Source organism: Lupinus angustifolius, unplaced genomic scaffold, assembly GCF_001865875.1.
Source record: "Lupinus angustifolius cultivar Tanjil unplaced genomic scaffold, LupAngTanjil_v1.0 Scaffold_287, whole genome shotgun sequence".
NCBI classification, from domain to species: domain Eukaryota; kingdom Viridiplantae; phylum Streptophyta; class Magnoliopsida; order Fabales; family Fabaceae; genus Lupinus; species Lupinus angustifolius.
This window is the reverse complement of record NW_017727606.1, coordinates 211,557-232,606: the sequence shown is the minus strand read 5'-3', so window position 1 is coordinate 232,606 and position 21,050 is coordinate 211,557. Positions and strand designations below refer to the sequence as shown.

General features: G+C 34.6%; 2 protein-coding genes across 4 annotated transcripts in view; one reads left to right on the top strand and one right to left on the bottom strand.

The window, feature by feature from the left end:
• LOC109340922 (fructokinase-like 1, chloroplastic) overlaps positions 1-17,302 on the bottom strand; it is an 18,853-nt gene extending 1,551 nt beyond the window's left edge. The window contains exons 1-3 of one of the 3 annotated variants that reach the window (XR_002106866.1): positions 16,523-17,302; positions 13,574-14,383; positions 7,532-7,543 (exon numbers count right to left, since the gene is read on the bottom strand). Coding sequence is in view for 2 of the 3 variants with exons in the window: in XM_019578689.1 (XP_019434234.1) it covers positions 13,688-14,383; positions 16,523-17,260 (1,434 nt within the window). In the remaining variant the exon portion in view is untranslated. Of the gene's footprint in view, positions 1-7,531; positions 7,544-13,355; positions 14,384-16,522 lie in introns of those variants that run through there. The other 2 variants (XM_019578689.1, XM_019578688.1) reach the window with 2 other exon arrangements.
• On the top strand, positions 6,594-12,690 carry LOC109340921. The gene is made up of 4 exons (XM_019578687.1): positions 6,594-8,629; positions 8,917-9,063; positions 10,051-11,333; positions 12,195-12,690. Exons 1-4 carry the CDS (start codon positions 6,692-6,694, stop codon positions 12,352-12,354), a joined length of 3,528 nt encoding a protein of 1,175 aa, XP_019434232.1. The 5' UTR covers positions 6,594-6,691; the 3' UTR covers positions 12,355-12,690.
• Positions 17,303-21,050: the final 3,748 nt, after the last annotated feature.

The following is a 21,050-nucleotide window of genomic DNA, read 5'->3' as shown; positions in this document are numbered from 1 at the left end:
TTGAATGAGTGATGAATGTAAGATCTTAAGAAAAGCATGCTTAACTTGGCAAATAAACTAAGTAGTACAACTACTTCTTAGTTTATTTGTTAAGTGTTTGAGACAAGTAATTTTATTGACTTGAAATCATTTTTTAGGTGATCAATCTAAAAAGAGCATTAAGTACTTCTCAAACAAATAAAATTAACCATAGCACCAACTTGAATGATTAAAATTCAAACTTTTGTAAATTAAGAAGTAGAAATTACATAACCTTTATTCAAAAGAAAATGTTTAGGAGCATGAGCCATCCATCCAAGGATTGGATGCTTTTGAGTTCCGAATGAGAGTACAAAATTGATTTTTGCATCTCATTTGCCTTCTCCTTTTCTCCTCTTGAATTCTAAAGTAAAAAATACAAAACTTACTTCAAATTAAAAGCTCTAAACTAAGAAATGAAGAAAGAACTTCAGATAGAGGTTTCTAGTGAGAGATTTCTTTCTTTCAAGTGTTTTTGATCTATTTTGGTATCTCTTGCTCGAATGAAATGGTCTCTATTTATAGGCCTCAATGTTGGACCGTTGAGCTGCTTGGCTGGACCGCTAAGCCGTTGACCAAACCCTTCAGTTGTGGGCTATGAGACCAGCTATTGTGAGCTACCTCTGAAAAGCCTATGGTGGGCTACTTGAGGTGAGGTCATGGATGACTTCATGGTTTGCTTGATGGTTAAGTCAAGTCTGATGCACACCGCTCAACGCACCTGCTTCACTGCTAAGCTGCTTGTTCAGCAGCTTCTGACCGTGTTGACTGGGACGTGGCTTGGTGCTTCGCTAAGATGATTGTTCAGCAGCTTTTGACCTTGTTGACTGGGACGTGGCCTAGTGCTTGCTGATCTGGTCAGGAGTCTGGTTCTCCGCTAAACTGCTTGGTTGGATCGTTGAGCTGCTTGTTCAGCAGCTTGGGCTTGTGCCAAGCTCGTGTCTAACCGTGTCAAGCTGAATTTCTTACCGTGCCAGGTCTAGTTTGGTGCTAGGCTGAGCGGCTAAGTAGGTCCGCTCGGCTGCCTGGTTGAACAGTTTGGTCTAGGTCAGGCTGGTGTCCTGGTCAAGCTGGTGTCCAGGTCAGTTCAGCTGGACTTGTTCCACACTTAGCTGCCTGGTTGAGCACCTTGATTTTCTTGACTTTTTTGCTTTGTTGACAATGAGTCTTTTTTCTTCTTTTCTTCATTTTAAATCCTACAAAATACATAAAACGAAGATACACATACAAATTTACAATTGTAAAAGTGTATGAAATTTAGGTATGTTTAGCACTTATCAATATGCATATCATATAGGTAGTTTACTATACATTCCTTACATAAAAAAAACATCTTTAACTCAATAAAATCAATTAAGTAGTTAGTGTAATTGATTATCTAGAATTCAGTTATTAATTGATATGATGATATTAGCAAGTTAATCGATTAAGACACTAGTTTTTTAATGGGTGTTCACATGAACCCTAATTTTTTCTCACATGGAGCCTACAAAAAATGTGAGGACTATCACTATATTTACATAGAATATGATCTCCTTTCTACTATCTTTTACATAGTTGCATAAAAGAGCTTGGACAATTGTCATATCATATTGTTATTGTGAGCATAATAAGGTCGTTCATTAGCTTCTCAATCATGTCTAGTTTTACATTGTATTACATATATGAATCTCACATTCAATAATTATAGCATTTGGTATCAGAATAAGCAATCTAGGGCTTACTAGTTCATGTGTTCATGAATGGTCAAGGACCAAAGTATGTGAAGATTTTGCGAGTACACAATTTGAGACTATGATAGCTGATTGGTATGGGACCAAGTTAGATTGGTTTAGTAACGAGTGACGGCCAATTGTTATGGAGGATCTTGCATCTTCATCGAGCATGATGAAGAAGGTCAACAACAACAATTATAACATGTGGAACACTCATACAAAATTCTATTTGTTTGGACAAGATCTTTGAGGCATTATTGAAGGCGCATAGATGACTACACCAAAAAATGAGAAGGAAAATATTAATGGAAGATCAATGTTGGAAAATCGACACACATGCTATTTGCCACTGCAAATGACTAGTTCATTCAAAAGATCAAGGAGCTATCAACATAAAAAAAGATCTAAGATACCTTTGCCTTCATTTAGAAGGGTAGAAATAGAAGAGAAAGAGAGTAAGAGGAGAGAAGTTGAAGAGACATGACATTTAATTTAGGAGAGAGAGAAAAAGGAGATGACCCCACAAAATCTCTTTCTCCTCCCAAGTGAGGAGAAAATGGGAGGGAAGAGGAACCCATATTTATTGTCCCAAACTGTATATCAAACTATGTCATGCATCAATAATATTGAAACAAAAAAACAAAAAATAATGAACATTTGATTTTTTTTAATTGATAAAAAATATTTTCATTGATCATCGACATGGTTTGAAACATAATTTGGGACAACAAATCCTTATTCAGTGAAGAGTGGGGGAGATAAATCACTTTTTCTCTTCTTTTTCTATACAACCAAACATCACTAAAATAATATCTCTTTGAGTATGAGAAATGGTAGTAAGTCAAGAATATTTTTAGTGAGATTGCAAAAGTAGATCCTTATAATGCAATTCTCAAACAAGGAAGTGGAGAACTATTATTCTTGGAATCCAAAATACAATGGAATTATACCACCATTCGAGATTGATCAAAGGAACATACCTTAATGGAGTTGGAGAACATCTGTGATAATTAATAAGCTTTAGATCATCAAATATGTAAAACTCCTCAATAAATATGAGGACAATAAAACTCTATTCAATAAAATGGGAACACCAAAGGTTGAAGTTTGAGGAGACAACAAGGTTGGTAGAGTAGAGAGTCTAATGTGTCTTAAATTATGTCGAATTTTAATATATAGATACATTAATTGAGTGTAATGATATCAATTGCTCATCAAATTCAATAGTAGAAATTACTGACTAAAATATATTATAGATGAGTCACACCATTCATTTCAAATTTTGAGTTAACTACATATTTGAATTTATGCTAACCATTTTACAAACTGTATCATAGGAAACATGATCATTTATCAAATGAATAAATGATGAGTTATTTTATTATAAAGATGTGTTTCTCGAACAAAAAAAAATTGTATATTTTTTTCCATCCACAAGACTCGAACCCGAGATTTTACTTAAGGAGAACCAAGCATGTACCACTTGAACCAACATCCGTTGATAAATTTTTTTTGTATATTTACATATATAGTTTTTAAATAAATAAATTCCTTCCTTATTTGATTCCTTAAGGATTGAGGTTAACAAATAACAAATACTAAATTTATATCATATCGTAACCATTTCATGTTCTATCACTTTTAAAATTCGTTGTCTACCCTTTTCCATATTATATAGGTATCTCCTCTTGTGTTTCCATTGTGTAGCCTCTACCTATATACTACTACCAAAAGGAACTTATAACATTACTATGATGTTTGATATGAATGATGGTGTAGTGGAAATGATTGTTGCGCTACTACAAACAATTAAATAAAGGGCATAAAATAAATAGAAGAGAAGAAGACAAAAAAATTTAATAATAGTTAGTCAATTATGTTTATATCTCCGAGAGCGACCAATATATTATTAGAGAATAAGAATTATAAGCTCTAACACATTCATGGGCCCAAATACATATGTGGTGCTTTTATTTGGAGTGTTGCAAATAATAACAAGTGTTTAAGTCGAATATATAATATTGATTATTTCATTTCATTCTAATATTAAGCAATACGAGATTAATATAATAACATATTTAAAACAATGTGAAAACATCCATAAGAATCTCCCTTTAAAATGTAAGAGCTCCCATTTGATAGAAGATTTGAAATAATTATGTTCAAGAAAGTAAATGTCCAAAAATCTGAAAATGTGAAAGGGGTGAGAATGTTGAATTCACTAAATTCTCATGGAAAATATCAAATATTTACTGTAAGATGACCTTTGTGCCCTTTATAATATTTTTGAAAGATATTTAAAAAAAATGAATCATATATCTTGTCTATCTTACATAAAATAATAATAATACTAAACATTTCATGCAATAACCATTGAACACTTGAATTCAATGACTCATTTGAAATTTTGTAAACTTACAAGAATCCAATGACAATATTTTTGGTCCCTATGCATAAAATATCTATGGAGGAACAAAGATTTATTATCTCAAACTCATATATTGTTTAGAATTAATAAAAATTTATCTGTTGTTGTTACTTATTATTATTACTAGTAGGGGACAACAAGATATGAGATGTCTGTTTTTTTATGGAGACCCAAAAAACAAGTTGCAAAATTCGCTTAGTTAGTTGGTATATGTGAATGCCATGCAAATAATTGATCCAAATATCTTACAATCCTAACATTCATTTATTTTCTTTTAAGCTGCGAAGTTTCTATAGATCTCACCCTCTACTTTCCTCTCATGTCGCCACCTTTCTCTCTCTTACTCATCTTGCAATTTTATGCATGGCTTTCTTCTTCTTCCAAATACAACTTTGATCAAAAGAAAAACTTTGAGACACTTTATAATAATCCTATAATATTCATAACCACATTTGACAAATTTCCATGATTTTATGAGTTGCATGAAATGTTCTCATTAGATTCCGATACCCAATAAGTTATTGTATGAGCTTTGGTGCTTTATATCTTGTCTAGTCTTTCTTTCCTATTTTTTCATCAAGATTGTTGAAGATCACATTTGGTGAAAATAATATTGGAGGTTTTGGATGAAAACTTGAAGTACTAAAAATAAGGATCTATAATGATTTGGGTTGCACCACTTCATGGTGTTGTTATCCTTGAGTTTTGTTCTTGGTTGTTTCTATACCATATTTTGCAATGGAATGAAAGATCTTGCTAGTAAGTTTCACCAAAACTTGTCTACCATTATATATTGACAGATTGTATGGCTATTATGTGTATGAAATTGTTATGTACTTTGGTTTTATTATGAAGTTAACTGAAGGGCATAAAAATTCAATTAATGTGTCACATATTTTGTCTTGGTTAGAGGGTGTTTATTAATGCAAGAGTGCAAAAATTTCTGATTTGACTTTACCATGTTGTAAAGTGATTTTTATTTGCCCTTGTTCTTATAAGGTAAAATGGGATTTTGATTTACTTAGCCTAACTTGTTCAATGGTGTATAGTATTTCTGTTAGAGTGTCAAAGTGTGAAGAAAGTCTCATTCTTTATTTTATTTTGTGATTATGGAAAATCTCATAGTTGATAGAACTAGGCAAGTTGAACACATATAAGTGGATTTAATTCTTACCTAACGTCTTAATATTTTAGGTCGAATATAGTATCCAGTCTACTTGTATGGAGATTTATTGGAAAGTAAGTTTCATATTGTCTACCTCATTGTCTCAAAAATGATTTAAATACTTGTTGGCTACTCCTCTTATTGCCAATTGGTTTTGAGATATAACTGTAATATGATATCAGAGCCAAAACTCAACTTTTTTTCAGTTGTCATGGTCCGAAATATGTCCTTTAGTTATGGTTCAAAGTTAACCTTTGATCTACTTCGACAGACTTCTGTGGAGGGGACATGTTGGGAAGTAAGTCTCACATTGCCTACCTCATTATCTCGGGAATGGTTTAAATACTTGTTAGCTACTCCTCTCATTGTCAATTGGTTTTGAGATGGAACCTTAACAAGATCTATCTAGTACATTCCTCATTTCCCAGCACTTAAAGAGAAAACATGAAAACAATTATAGTGCTATGGCTTCATTATGCCAAATTTATATGGTAATATGATATTAAAGCTTAGTTGGTTAGGTGCTTTACCAACTAAAATTTACTTTTCTTCTCATTATTTTGAAGCTAGTCATTGCTTAAAAGAAAAAGGCATCATGTTACTAAGAATTAAAATTTGGTTCAAGAATTAAACATGCATATAGTCCAGTCTTTAGAATTTGATATCTGACTATTTTCATGTTTATTGGCATTAACAGGATGTAACACTGATTTGGCTTCCTCATAGAAAGGAAAAGAATTGGAAATTTTGTTCTGTTTCATAAACTATCCCAAGATAGAGAGCAGTAAGTAAAGGTTGAATACTTTGTCCTTAGATGCTAGATGATACTTAAGGGTCATGTTTAAGGGTGAGACTTATCCTTTAATATTTAAGGATGTAAAAGTGCTGTATAACACTTGTGCATATCATTTGGGTTTCATGTACATGTTCTTAGCAAAATGTCAACAAAAGTTATGCAATGTATATGATAATATATATTTGAAAATCCTAACCCAAATAACTTCTTAGCACTTCTGGTTATATGACACATTGATGTTGTTGATTGGATTTCCAAGAATAAAATTAAAAACTTAGATGAACATTTTGGTAAATATTTAACTTGATATGTGAATATACCAATTTCTGCCAATTTTGCTCTTAGTTGTTTGAGATTCTACATCTGCAAGGGTCCATCTTGATAGATAGAAGCTTTGAAAGATGTTTATGTTTTATTTTAATGCAAGTCTATATTTTACTATATTCAGAATGGTCATTCTCTTGGTGCAGCATTGAGGCATTGTTCCTAGCAAGGATTCTAATGATTCAATTTCTCCCGACTTTTCATCGTGTTTCGCAAGCTCAGATGTGGGTTTAGAACGCACAAATATGCAACCAAGGACGAGCATCGGTGATGGTTTCCGTGTTAGTGTGTCTAGTTTACCTAGCAATGCAAGTGGAGGATCAGAACCAGATGACATAGAGTCACTAGGAGATGTTTACATATGGGGAGAGGTTTTGGCAGAAGGGGTTGCATCAGATGGGAATGGAATTCAAGCCCCTAGCAAAATAGATGTGCTAATTCCCAAGTCACTAGAGTCAAATGTTGTTCTTGATGCTAACCAGATTGCGTGTGGTGTGCGCCACATCGCGGTTGTAACGAGACAAGGAGAAGTTTTTACTTGGGGAGAGGAGTCCGGAGGCAGACTTGGTCATGGAACTGACCGAGACTTTTGCAGCCCTCAACTAGTTGAATTTCCAGCAGCAACTAATTTGGATTTTGTTGCATGTGGAGAGTATCATACATGTGCCATATCTAAATCCGAAGATATTTTTACATGGGGTGATGGTGCACATAATGTTGGACTTCTAGGCCATGGCACTGAGGCTAGTCACTGGATACCGAAAAGGGTCGATGGCCCTTTGGTAGGACTTCAAGTTGTATCAGTTGCATGTGGAACATGGCATTCAGCATTGGCAACTTCAAATGGAAAATTGTTTACATTTGGTGATGGAACATTTGGTGTGTTAGGCCATGGAGATCAAGAGAGTGTGATGTACCCAAAGGAGGTACAATTGTTAAGTGGACTAAGGACTATTAAGGTTGCATGTGGAGTATGGCACACTGCAGCTATTATAGAGGTTTCATTTCAATCAGGTTCAAATGTTACATCATGGAAACTCTTCACATGGGGCGACGGCGACAAATATCGATTAGGCCATGGAAACAAAGAAACATACCTACAACCAACCCGTGTCTCTTCGCTTATGGAATATAATTTCCACCAGGTTTCATGTGGACACACCATGACTGTTGCTCTCACAACATCCGGCCATGTTTTTACAATGGGAGGAACCGAAAATGGTCAACTAGGAAATCCTTTGTCAACTGGAAAAGTACCTACTCTAGTCCAAGACAAGTTACTAGGTGAGTTTGTTGAGGAAATATCATGTGGAGAACAACACGTTGCTGTCTTAACATCGAAAAGTGAACTATATACTTGGGGAAAAGGTACTAATGGAAGATTGGGACATGGTGACATAGAAGATAAGAAATCTCCAACATTGGTTTCAGCCTTAAAAGATAGACATGTGAAACATATCTCATGTGGTTCAAACTTCACATCTTGTATATGTATCCATAAATGGGTTGTTGGAAATGACCAATCTGGTTGCTCTGGTTGTAGACAAGGTTTTGGTTTAACTAGAAAAAGACACAATTGTTACAATTGTGGCTTAGTATATTGTCATGCTTGTAGTTCAAGAAAGGTATTGAACGCATCATTGGCTCCAACACCGGACAAACCGCATCGGGTATGTGATGCTTGTTATGCTAAGCTTAAGGCTATTGAAGCTGGTACTGCTTCAATGTTTCAAAGGAAAGCTAATCCTTCTCCAGGCTCCATTGGTGGCAAAGAAATATTAAGCACTTTGAAAGCTACACCTTCTCATAGTTCCATTGATGGAGTAGCAAAGTCATCAAGAATTCTGTTATCTCCTGCCATTGAACCTATAAAATACCTTGAGATAAGGAATAGTAAAGGTGGAAGTAAATATGATTCTACTTCATTTGTTAGAGCTTCTCAAGTTCCATCACTATTACAATTGAAAGATATTGCATTTCCAAGTTCATTGAGTGCTATTCAGAATGCTTTGAAAACAGCTTTACCTCAACAAAATCTTCATGAAAATTCAACATTGGTTGCACCATGTCCAAGAAAACCGAGTCCTCCACGTTCTTCTAGTCCTAGAGTTTCTAATCGGATTGATAATTTGAGAAAGACAAGTGAGCTTTTGAAGGAAGAAGTCTCAAAATTGCAAAACCAAGTAAGTGTAACACCATTTTACTATATTTTCATACAAACAAATGTTATGTCCTGATTAACAAGTCTACAGTAAAATACACCGACACCTTCGAGATTTAACTTAATTATACTCATCATATCCCTGAGTTCAACGTAAAAAGATATTCGATCTAATGTATATATAAGTTATAGAATGTTTGTGTACATGCATAAAAGATCGGAGAATGATGATTTACATAATTTTATTAAATCTCGGAGGTTCTAGTATAATTTACCGACAAGTTTATGCATATTACTTTATATATATAGGTGAGGAGTTTAAACAAGAAAAGTGACATGCAAGACATGGAACTTCTGAAGCTCCAGAGAAATGCTACAGAAGCTACTGCCTTTTCTGCAGTGGAATTTTCTAATCTCATGATGACAAAAGAATTTATAGAGTCTACTATAGATAAGGTATTTTCATTTTATATTCTTTTTTTATGCATTTTCATTATGTATTATAAGATCATAGCTCTAATTATTATACTATTTTATAAGAAATATATGGAAAAGGGATCCAAAGTCATGTTATGAGGGACAAAGTGAAATAGTTTGCTACATTGCAACTCTTGGAATAGGGGCCATTGAACAAGAATCCTAATAAGAAGTATCCCCTAAAGTACTTCTGATCTAGATATCCTTATACTTATATTTATATATAAGTATAATTGTGGTCGTATCGAATATAAATGCCCGCAATTGTCCGAAATATCAAGTCTTCAACGTCTCCGAAACTGTTATTTAAAACTTATGAAGCACGGATTCATCAAACACCCTCACGTGTCGGTGTCTGACACGTATCCAACACGGATACGCTCAGATTCACGAAGGATACGTATCCATAGAGTATCCACAAATTAAAAAAATAAAATAAATAAATATTAAGACACGTATCCGATTCGTTTTCAATAAAATATAGGATATATGGATTCGTTTTCAGTAAAGTATAGGATAGATAGATTCGTTTCCAATAAAACATGATAAGATAGGTTCGTTTCCAATAAAATAGGATAAGATAGATTCGTTTCCAATAAAACAAGATAAGATAAATTTGTTTTCATTAAAGTAGGATAAAATATATTTGTTATGGAGGGCAATGATTTTAGGATATATTCGTTTTCATTAAAATAGGATAAGATAAATTTGTTATGGAGGGCAATGATTTTAAATTTCCATTATATTTTTTACTTTAGATATTTTGATTTACACTTATAATTTTATCATATTTTATGTGTTTTTATTATTTTATACGCGTATCCCTGGACATATTCCTATCTTGTATTTTGGAAAAAATATGTGTCGATGTATCGGATACATATCGTATACGTAAAAAGAACATTAAATAGGATATCTACTTAGTGATGCTAAATAATTGAACTTGCTTTCTTTGGTTTTATTCAGCTGAAGGAAATGACTGACAAGTTGCCACCAGAAATTCCAGAAAGTACAATTTTAAGAACCATTCATACTCAAGCTGAAGATTTTCTAAAAGAAATTTTAGAATCTGAAACATGTTCCAAACCATCAAAGTTGGAATCTGAGCAACAAAATGAACCTGATACACATGTTTCTCCTATTGTCCCTTCTAAACTGCAACAACAAGCACAAGAAGAAAATGTTGATGCTGCAATAGTTGATCCATCACAAGCTGAAGAAGAACATGTCCTTCAAGAAAGTAATGCATCAATGGTGGAGCTTCAGGAACAAAAGACACATGATATAGTTGCCTCAGATAATGACTCTTCTAAACAGAAAAATCACATAGTAGAAGAAAATGTTGACAGTGCAAGAGTTGATCCATCACAAGCTGAAGAAGAACATGTTCTTCAAGAAAGTAACGCATCAATGGTGGAGCTTCAAGAACAAAAGACACATGATATAGTTGCCTCAGATAATGACTCTTCTAAACAGAAAAATCACATAGTAGAAGAAAATGTTGATGCTGCCAGAGTTGATCCTTCACAAGCTGAAGAACATGTTCTTCAAGAAAGTAATGCATCAACGATGGAGCTTGAAGAACAAAAGCAACATGATATAGTTGCATCAGATAACGTCTCTTCTAAACAGCAAAATCACATAGTAGAAGAAAATGTTGACACTGCAAGAGTTGATCCATCACAAGCTGAAGAAGAACATGTTCTTCAAGAAAGTAATGCATCAATGATGGAGCTTGAAGAACAAAAACAACATGATATAGTTGCATCAGATAATGACTCTTCTAAACAGAAAAATAACATAGTAGAAGAAAATGTTGACACTGCAAGAGTTGACTCATCTCAAGCTGAAGAAAATGTCCTTAAAGAAAGTAATGGGTCATTTGTGTCTAGTATTGAAGGAGAAGCGATTCCACAAACCTCAGAAAATGTTGACACTGCAAGAGTTGACTCATCTCAAGCTGAAGAAAATGTCCTACAAGAAAATAATGGGTCATTTGTGCCTAGTATTGAAGGAGAAGTGATTCCACAAACATCAGAAAATGGTACTAGGTTGTTGGATTCAACAACAGGGAGACAAGGAGAAACACAAGTAGTTGAAACATCAGGAAATGGTTCTAGATCATTGGAATCTTCTAGGCCTATGAGACAAGGAGAAACACAAGTTATTGAACAGTTTGAACGTGGTGTTTTTGTCACACTCATATTAAGGCCTGATGGTATCAAAGTTTTCAAAAGAGTTAGATTCAGGTCAGTTACTTGTTCATCCAACAATCCACCCAACTTTTACTTCTTATTCTAATTGTTGGTTTAGTTTATGCATGGTGAAAGAGGGTATTAGAATGGTCATAATTCTTGAATATTTAGACAATAAAAAAACATTTAGACAGTTATCAATTCCATTGAGTTTTCGTTAGGTAAACCAACAATCCAAAATTCAGATATTTCAACTACATTAAATGAGCTTTCAAATTGGTCAAGACTATCCGATTTATAGCCATTTCTCTATGATACCAGTTGTTGCTTCATTAAATTTGTTTTATTAATAGGGTCGTAATTCGATTTTGATCGTTATGGATTAGTACCACGATCCAGTCCTATGACAGTGGGCACTGTAACTATGAAAATGCCTCCTCTGCATGATTTGTGTGTTTGAAATAGCTGATACTTAACACTCACCATCACAAAATTGATATTATTTTTATCTTAATGTAGATATATGTATGTTCAAATATTCACAATAAATCATCTTTTGTGGCTTAAATTTGCATGTAAACCATATGATTTTCATTAGCAATGGTGCATGTAGATATTTGCTTTGACAAATTCTTGTATCTTTATATCACCTAAGTGATATACATTTTTTAAAACTCTTAGACAATATTAGCATATGCATAGGACATGTGCTCCTATTTGTTGATAACTTGATGAAAAGTTTTGTATCAGGTTATTGCTTTATCAGCATCTTTTGGTTTGATGAGAAGTAATTACATCTTCATGAAAATATAATGCACTAGGTTATTATAATTATTTGAATGATTTTTTTTAATAGTTTATGTAGTTTTGTTAGCTTTCTCTCTAATTTTTTATTATTTCATTACTTTGATGCAGTAAAAGAAGGTTCACAGAAAGTGAAGCTGAAGAATGGTGGAACCAAAACAAAGGTAGGGTCCTTAGAAAATATTACACTTCCCTTCAAAAGCTAACATCTACTGGATCATCTAACATTCCACCACATGCTGAAGAACATAATGAGGCATCACCTACATAACCTTTTAGGGTACATATCACCTATATATATATAGGTATCACCTTAGTTTGATGAAATGATTTGATACAAAAGGATCATCAAAATACCAAGTGCAAAGAAAGCTTTTTTAAGGCACTTTAGTTGAAAAACATGGTGGCATTTCTACAACACGATATGATAGATATAACCATGTATATGAGGTTAGAAACTGTAGTAAGGTAGGAACAACATATGATTTAGATGTAGAAAAATTAGCATATACTTTGTTTTCTGTTAATCAAAGAATATCATATAATATCAAGTTTATATGAAATATTGGTCATTTTCAGCTTCTGTCAAATTTTCCAAAGCAAATTAATAGTAATGAAGATATTCGAAATAAATATATTTTTTTATATTTCAAATTACTTGAATTATATCTCCCACTAGTTAAAGCTTTTAATCTGTGTGTTTCTTAATGTTATGATTAATTGGTCTGTTATGAGATGGTTTTTGGAGAATTTTAGAGAGAATGGAATAAATCATGAAGCTTTAGAACATGAATGAGGTTTGGAAAATTTCTCAAACCATGTTCTCAAAGCTCATCGAGCAGAAATTTTTATTTATATTTCATCACACCAGTTTACTTTGATGTACAACACTTCAAAGTATCCTTTTTATTCTTGACCTTAGCTATTAGCGAATGAGTGTAATATCTATGCATTGACAATGTAAAAATTTATATACAATTAGAATAACATCTATCATTCATTTGTATTATTTTTATTTAAGAGTCTATCATGATTGAAAATGAATAGTGGATTATGCAATGACAGTGTAAAAAACTTTTATATTGTCAGTGTATACATATTTTTCTCTTTCGCAGATTGCATAGACTTTTCTATAACTTTCCAAGAAGCTTTTTTATAATCTTGCTAGGAGCACATATTCAAACAGCAAAAGTCCCGTTCTTGACATAAATTGTTTGATATTGGAGAATGAGTTAGAGCTAATAATTTAACTTATCAACCAACAAAGGAAAATTCACACATAAATGGACAACTTCTAAAGTACAAATTAATCATGGATTCTAACATATATAGAAGGTTGGAAAGGCACATAACATTAAATCAGAAGTAAAACAAGAATTACAAGGAAAACAAGCTGCAAATTCATTACAAAAATATTGAGTCCAATTCTTACCTACAAAATTTTCAATTGATACACACCCATGCTCATTAGAGATGTGGTACTGAAAGACAATTTGTGCAATCTTGAGGGTGTTCTTCTGTCTGCTACCATTTTGACATGAAACCCTGTTGGAGAATATCAAAATACATACCAGCTAATGTTTCAGGACATAAAACCATTCTTATCACCACATTGAAGGCACATAAACTTGTTCCTTGAGATTCTGTGTAGCACTTTCAGTAGGGAAACCTCTAACTGCGCCAATAGTCCATTGTGCTATAATTCCTGCTGCAATAGCAAAGCGTAGCTGTCTCTCCAAAACATCTTGATTCTCAAACATTTCAGGACAAGTGGTTAGCTTTCTCATAATACCGGCCACAAGAGCATCACCCGAGCCAGTTCTATCACAAGTAAATGGGGTTATGAGCACATCTTCGGTTCCGATCACCATCCCATCAAAATTAGGAGTATAGTAGTGAATATTTAGTGTTCCATCGGTCACAAATAAGAATTTAAGTCCGTCATGCCACAAAGGTGCTATTTCCTCAGGAGTGTAATGGTAATATTCCTTTAGTGATTTCTTGGTTTGTTCATAAGTTTCAGCATAGTATTGTGGCTCATAATTTCTCTTCCTCTCATAATATTCTTCATCTAGAAGGAACTCTAGCTCACTTCTTGAAACTTCAATGATGTCTGCTTGATTCCATGCTTTTTTTATTATTTTTCTTGTTTCATCACGTGATCTCCACAGAGGTAATGGCAGGTTTAAATCGAAAAAAACAAGGCTACCAAACTTTTTGGACCACCTAATGGCTTTGAATAGAGTTGATTCCAACGAGCGGCGTGAAAAAGCAGATGAATTGAAATGGAAAATCCTAGCCTGCATTAGTCCACACAAAAGAAGTTACAACAAGTTCAGTTCATACTTCACCCTTCAAACATATCCATCCATGCAGAAAAGTCTTAGTCATGAACTAGCAATTATTACCATTACTGTCAATTTACTTATACCCCAAAACCTAACAGATGATTTCCTTGCCAGACAAATTTTATAACATCAAAATGAAGAGTGTGCTTGATTTAAGTGAAAAGAGAAGCCTTAGAACGGGAAAAGAAGTCAAAATTAACAATGTGCTCAATTATGATGCACGCTGTAACTTAACAGTGATCTTCACTCATTCTCCTTCAACAATTCTGTTTACTTCTCATACCAAGCACGTCTTAAAATACCAATGGATGAAGCAATCCTCCCCAACAAGTTCTATTACACCAAACTAATTTCTGTATTCGTTATCTTATCATCATCAACTCAAAGGATTTTAAAAACAAGGGTCAAAATAAGCACTTTGGTGTTTCGACTTCCACAACAGTTCGATAAAAAGCCTTAACTGCATTAACATTTAACAATACCATACAATACATGATTGGCGAAGGCATGTTAGAGTCCTTGAAAATGCAACTGTAGTGAAAATACTTTAACCAAACAATCAGGAAATTTTTGTACCAATGTCCATATCAAACTAATCCTGGCTAATAGTTTGCCCAGCCTAAATCCACATTCAGACAATGCAAACCAAATTTCATCCTCAATTCAATATGTTTGACAATATTTCAGTTCTACATGTCTAAGCAAATTTGATCTCAATTATCAAACCATGGTTTGAGTGAAAGTTAAAGAAAGTTGCTTTTCATTAAATTGGAAATGCTTATAGTCAACATTATCTACATCAGTTCACTGCAAACCCACTTTTGACCAAAACCAGGTTTGCAAAATCAAGTACATCCAGATCAGTTTTCCAAGAACCATGCTACTCGGATACACTTGGACAATTGTCACCTCACATTAGCCTAATGAACCAACTACCAAACCTATTTAACCATAGATCTATATATACTTAATCAACAAAAGGAGATTGAGGTAATGTGTTACAACTTCACTTAAATGTAATTATCATCATTAACTTATTCAAGGCATTTACAAAGTAAATGGCAGAAATGAAATTAGGAGTTAGATAAATAAGTTTGATAATGTGAAATGTGCTATTCATTTTGCAAACTCTAATCCAAGCATAACATAATAGAACAGAATAGAATAGGACATCAACAGAATGGTTTTAGTCCTTTTGCTTTGGTTCAACATATGTTCAAATGCCTATTGGACCGACCACGAGCAGCTCAATAAGCCAATGGGCCGGTCAACGCAAAAGGATTAGCACTTGTAAGACCCAAGACATGGCCCCAGATCCAGACCGACCTAGGATTTGGCCTGCAAGGTAGCTTACAAGGAAAGACTCCCTTGTTGGATGCCTAGTAGCTGCCATAGGCCCTGGCATGGGCCTGCTAAACTGATGGGAAAGGACCACAGCATCTTCCATGATGTCATTGGACCTTCCTTTAGAGCAAGGTAAGCACATCCCAGCTAGTATAAATATAGGAGGCCACTACATAGGAAGTAATCTCCATTCTTCATCATCTCTCTACACTCTTTAGTTATCTACTGACCTCTATAAATATTAATTTGAGCGTTGGAGTCCCTTTTCAGGTGCTCACCCAATGCAGTCCAAAGCCAATTCTCAACCCTGTTCAAACCAATTCAAGCATCTCAAGGCAACTCCAACATGGTTTAACCCATAATCATATTGGGGACATCATCCCTCTCATGTCATGTAATAATCTCGTCATTCTTACACATCTATCAGTAATTTAAATTGCAGAAAGCATCACGTGATGCGGCCTCAATATTGCGGTTGCAGTGACCACCACAACTACATCACACCGCAATTGCAGTTGCAATGCCGCATCGGACTGCATTTGAGCCGCAACAGATCGCATCAAATTCAAAAATTATTTTTTAATTACAAAATAATTCACACTATAGCGGTCACAATGACCGCAATCGCAATAACCGCAAAACCCTTACATCACAACCGCAATTTAACACTGTGCATCTACCTAACACTACCTAAATGACCAAACATATCAACAATCATTATATAAAAATGGCAAACAAAAAGATTACCTCTTTCAAAACAGCAAGATTCAACTCAGAGCTATGAAGAGAATCCTCAGCAGCCTCCTTAACAATCTCCATCTTCATCTTCCCATCCACAAATTTAACTTTCATATAAGCACAACCAGTCTTATAATCAGTATCAAATTTCACACCCCTTGTTTGAACCTTCTCATTATTCATCATCAAAACAAGATCTTTACCAAACGAATCCTTCCCAACCTTCCCCATAAACGCTGCCCGACCGCCGAGTCGCACGTGGGACACCGCCACATTTGATGGCGGCCCACCTACGGCACGTGCAAACTCCGGCGGCTTCCACTGCAGCATTTTCCACTCCGAATATTTATCTGGGTGCATCGGATATTGCTGCACCCGCACCGTAGGCACGAATTCCTTCTGAACCGCGCCAAAGCAACATATCAATGGTGGTTCATCGTAGGGGAATGTTATGCCATCGTCGTAATCTTCTAGCTTTTCTTCTTCTTCTTGTTCATCTTCTGCGTTTTGTGGTTCAAAGTTGTCGTTTTTTGTCTCGTTTTGAAGCTTGGATTGTTCTTCGGAAACTGGGGTTTTCTTCTTCCGGGTGCGTTGTTTTGGGGATTCGACGGCGGCGGCGCTTGAGTTGACGGTGGCGTTAACTGGGTGTGGATTTTTGGGTTGAAAGATTGTGAATTTGGGATTTGAAGGGTGGAATTTGCGAAGGTGAATGGAAGAGAAGGGTTGAAGAAAATGAATCGAAGCCATTTGTGGGGTTTATGAAAGGGTTTATGGTTTATCCATATCTATATATTGCTACATTATTCTGCACTTTGCATAACCATATCTGGTTACAAATATTCATAAAATGGTACTTATAAATTAGCAATTTAGTTTCTGATACACAAAAATATTGCTATTTTAGTCCCTATAGATTCTAATTGTTGTTTAAGTAATCATTTTTAAATTATGAATATAAAAATTTATACATAGATAATATATCATCCAACACTCATAGAATATTCTTCTAAAAAAAATTCAATGGCAAGTAGATATGAATGGTGAATACTAAATTACAAAATAACAATTTATAAAACTTCTATACATTTTCTCTAAAAGTGTTATTTGAGAGTTTGAACCATTGAGTAATGATTTGGTCATTTTCCTTTTTAAATCTTTAACCAATATTTCATAGGACTAAACTTAGATACTAATATCCAACCATATAAGGTTAGCTCTAAAAGAAAATTTCAATTCAACATAAAATCTATTCCTCTCCATTTAATTATAGTTATTTTCCTAGTGCTTCACATTCATTTCTTCTCCATTCAACTTAAACTCTAACACTGTTAAGAATCCTCTCCTGCTTCACATTCCTTTCTTCTCCATTCAATTAACATTATTTTCCTTCTTATGCAATTCACAAATTTATTCCTCTATAATCTCTTGTTCCTCATCTAATGTCTCTTCTTCCTACCCAAAATAAATGCAGCAACTACATCTCATGGTCATTTTCAACGTGATGCACCATGTGGTAAGTTTTTATGTTTTATATTTGCTTTTGTTTACTTTTTTGTTACTCCTATGTAATATGTTTGTTTATAGGATATTGATGTAAGAATATGAAAATATTTAAAGTTGATATATTTTTTTTATTATCAAATTAATAGATAAAGTGGAAGATGAAGTGACTAAGAAAGATATGGTTCCATATGTTGGCATGGAGTTTGAGAGTGGAAATCATGCATATAAATTTTATATTATGTATGATGACTTCATTGGTTTTAGCTTTAGAAAAGACCACAGGAATACAAGTAAGCTAGATAAGAATATTGTAATAGCTCGAAGATTTGTTTGTTTTAAAGAAGACTTAAAGAGAAAGAGAGACCAAGAAGTGAAAAAACTCCAAAAAGATATTATAACCGGATGTTTAGCACAAATGACTATTGGTCGAGAATCGAATGAAAAATATGTTGTTAAAACATTTGCAAATGAACATATTCATGATCTTGTAACTCCCAAGAGTAGGTATAAGTTACCATCACAAAGGAGAATTTATGTTGCTTAAGGCGCCGAAGTTGAATTGGCAAGTCGTTCTCGTATATGACAAAAAATATTTTTTTAGACGACAAGTTGGAGGACGAGAGAACGTTGGCTTTATTTCTAAAGATGTTAGCAATCTTTTGAGTTCTGTTATGCAATGACTCATATCTCTAGATAACAACAATACAAGTTATGGGTTTGGAGTGATGTAAATGGGTTGAGGTAGAGGGCTATATATTTATATTATGTAAACCTAATGTAACAAGGATAAGAAGAGTCAAACATTAATCTTAATTCTCTAATAATACATAGTGGTAGCCTCTCAATGCTCCTTGGGACGTAGGCATAATTGGCTGAACCTCGTTACCAAATCCTTGTGTTATTCTCTTTTCTCTATATTCTTTTACTATTTGATTGTTCGCTTGTTCCCAACAATTGGCATTAGAGCCAATTGGTAGATGACTCTTAACCCATACAACAGATAATGACTAAAGAGGATGAAGGCGTGATGGTTAGACAAGGTGTGTCAAATATAGTGGCAAAGATAGAGTAGATGGGTTGAAGGAGAAGAAAACATTGCGAAACTATTGTGGGAGGCGATATATGTTGATCCAGAATCCTAGAAATTCATGTACTAGATTAGGATCAAGGTGGAGATAGGGACTCATGTGTTGAGTTTGACCCAAAGACAAGTGCTGACAATATCTCTCTACATGTTGAGAGAATGTTCTCGTTTGAGATGAGAAGTGGAATATCCTAATGGCATGTCTGAGACGTCATAATGAAGGATGTTAATTGTTAGCATATCCACAAAAGCATAGAGGCACTGACTGACTTTGATGTAGGGTGTAACATGGGCATTGTGTTTGATGCAAGTTGTAACACGAGCATTGGTAGAGATGCAGGGGTGTGACATTGGCATTGGCTTGGATGCAAGGATGTGACATAGACATTAGTTAGCATTGACACAAGGTGTGTGCTGTGGGTATGCTCCTAATGGTGGAGTATGATAGTTTTTTGAACTAGGATTGTCAGAGTAAACCATGGTGGTAGCAGTTGAGGCTTTCCAAGGAAGCTTCAAGGTTCAGTTTGATTGAGTATTGAAGATGACGATTGTTGGTGAACTTCTGTGTAGATGGTCCAATATATCGAAAGACTTCCTAGCAATAGGTGGTTGGGCAGCGTTTTCCATTTGTTGGAGGTACGTGAAGCTGCACAACAAGTTTGGAGAGCTAGGCTCTTGGTAACATCGTCAAGGATAGTCAAAGGTCTATGTTGTAGGGGATCAGTTAAAGAGAATTAGACATTGAGCAAGGTGGAGTCATATATTCGCTAAGGTGAAGATTCTTGTGTAGATTTCCTAAGGAGCGAGATATTCGTCTATTTCAATCAAAGTGGAGATTGTTGGGGATGTTTGAAATATATTGTTATAAGAAGTTCCACATTGCCTAACATTAGAATAGAGTAGAATATCAATATTATATATTAAACTCATGTCCCTTGTTATAATGAGCACCATATATAAGCACCAAATAGAAGGCACTACGTGAGAATAAACCAGATGGTTTGGATCAACTGGATTGAGAAAAGTTGAAGGAGAAGGCCGCATGAACCATACTACTCTATCTATCGAATGAGGTGATGTATCATGTTATCGATTTGACGTCACCAACAGAGGTATGAGAGACATTAGAGAAGCGGTTTATGTCCAAGTCTCTAACAAATAAGTTGTATTTGAAATAGAGACACCTATGGCCTAAAGATGCGGGAAGGTGCTGATTTGTAACAACATCTCAACAATTTTAATCAAGTGATCAATGACTTGCATAAACTTGATGTGAAGGTTGATGATGAGGACAAAACAACAATATTATTGTGTTCTTTTCCAAATTCCTATGAACACTTGGTGAGAACATTGGCATACTGGAAAGACTCAATCAAATTGGATGAGATCACATCTGCACTTTTGTCCCACACTGGAAGAAGACAAAATGTAGGTGAAGGGTATTAGGATGATGGTCTGTTTGTGAAAGGGAGTCAAGCGCGTGGGAGGAGACAAGGCAGAGGAGGTCCTGCCAAAGGGAAAAGACCAAATTCTAGGGGCAGAACACCAGTAGTGTGCTATAAGTGCAAACAGTCTGGGCATTACAAAATAGATTGTCCCAATGAATGGAGTCCTAGCAAGCTGGTGGGGGAAAGATGGAGTATCTACATCTGCAAATGTTGCATATAAAGATGACTCTGGTTACAACAGTGAAGTCGATCTACTATCTGTATCATCAAATCATAGTACAGATGAGTGGATACGTGATACTGATTGTTCCCACCATATGACGCCAAACAGAGAATGGTTAACCACATACAGGGCATGCAATTTTGGTTTCGTGTATCTCATAAATAATAAAGCATGTGGAATTATTAGTATGGGGGAAATCAAAATTGTGATGGATGATGGTGTAGTGAAGACGTTATGTGAGCTTAGGCACATACCAAATTTGAAGAAGAATTTGGTTTC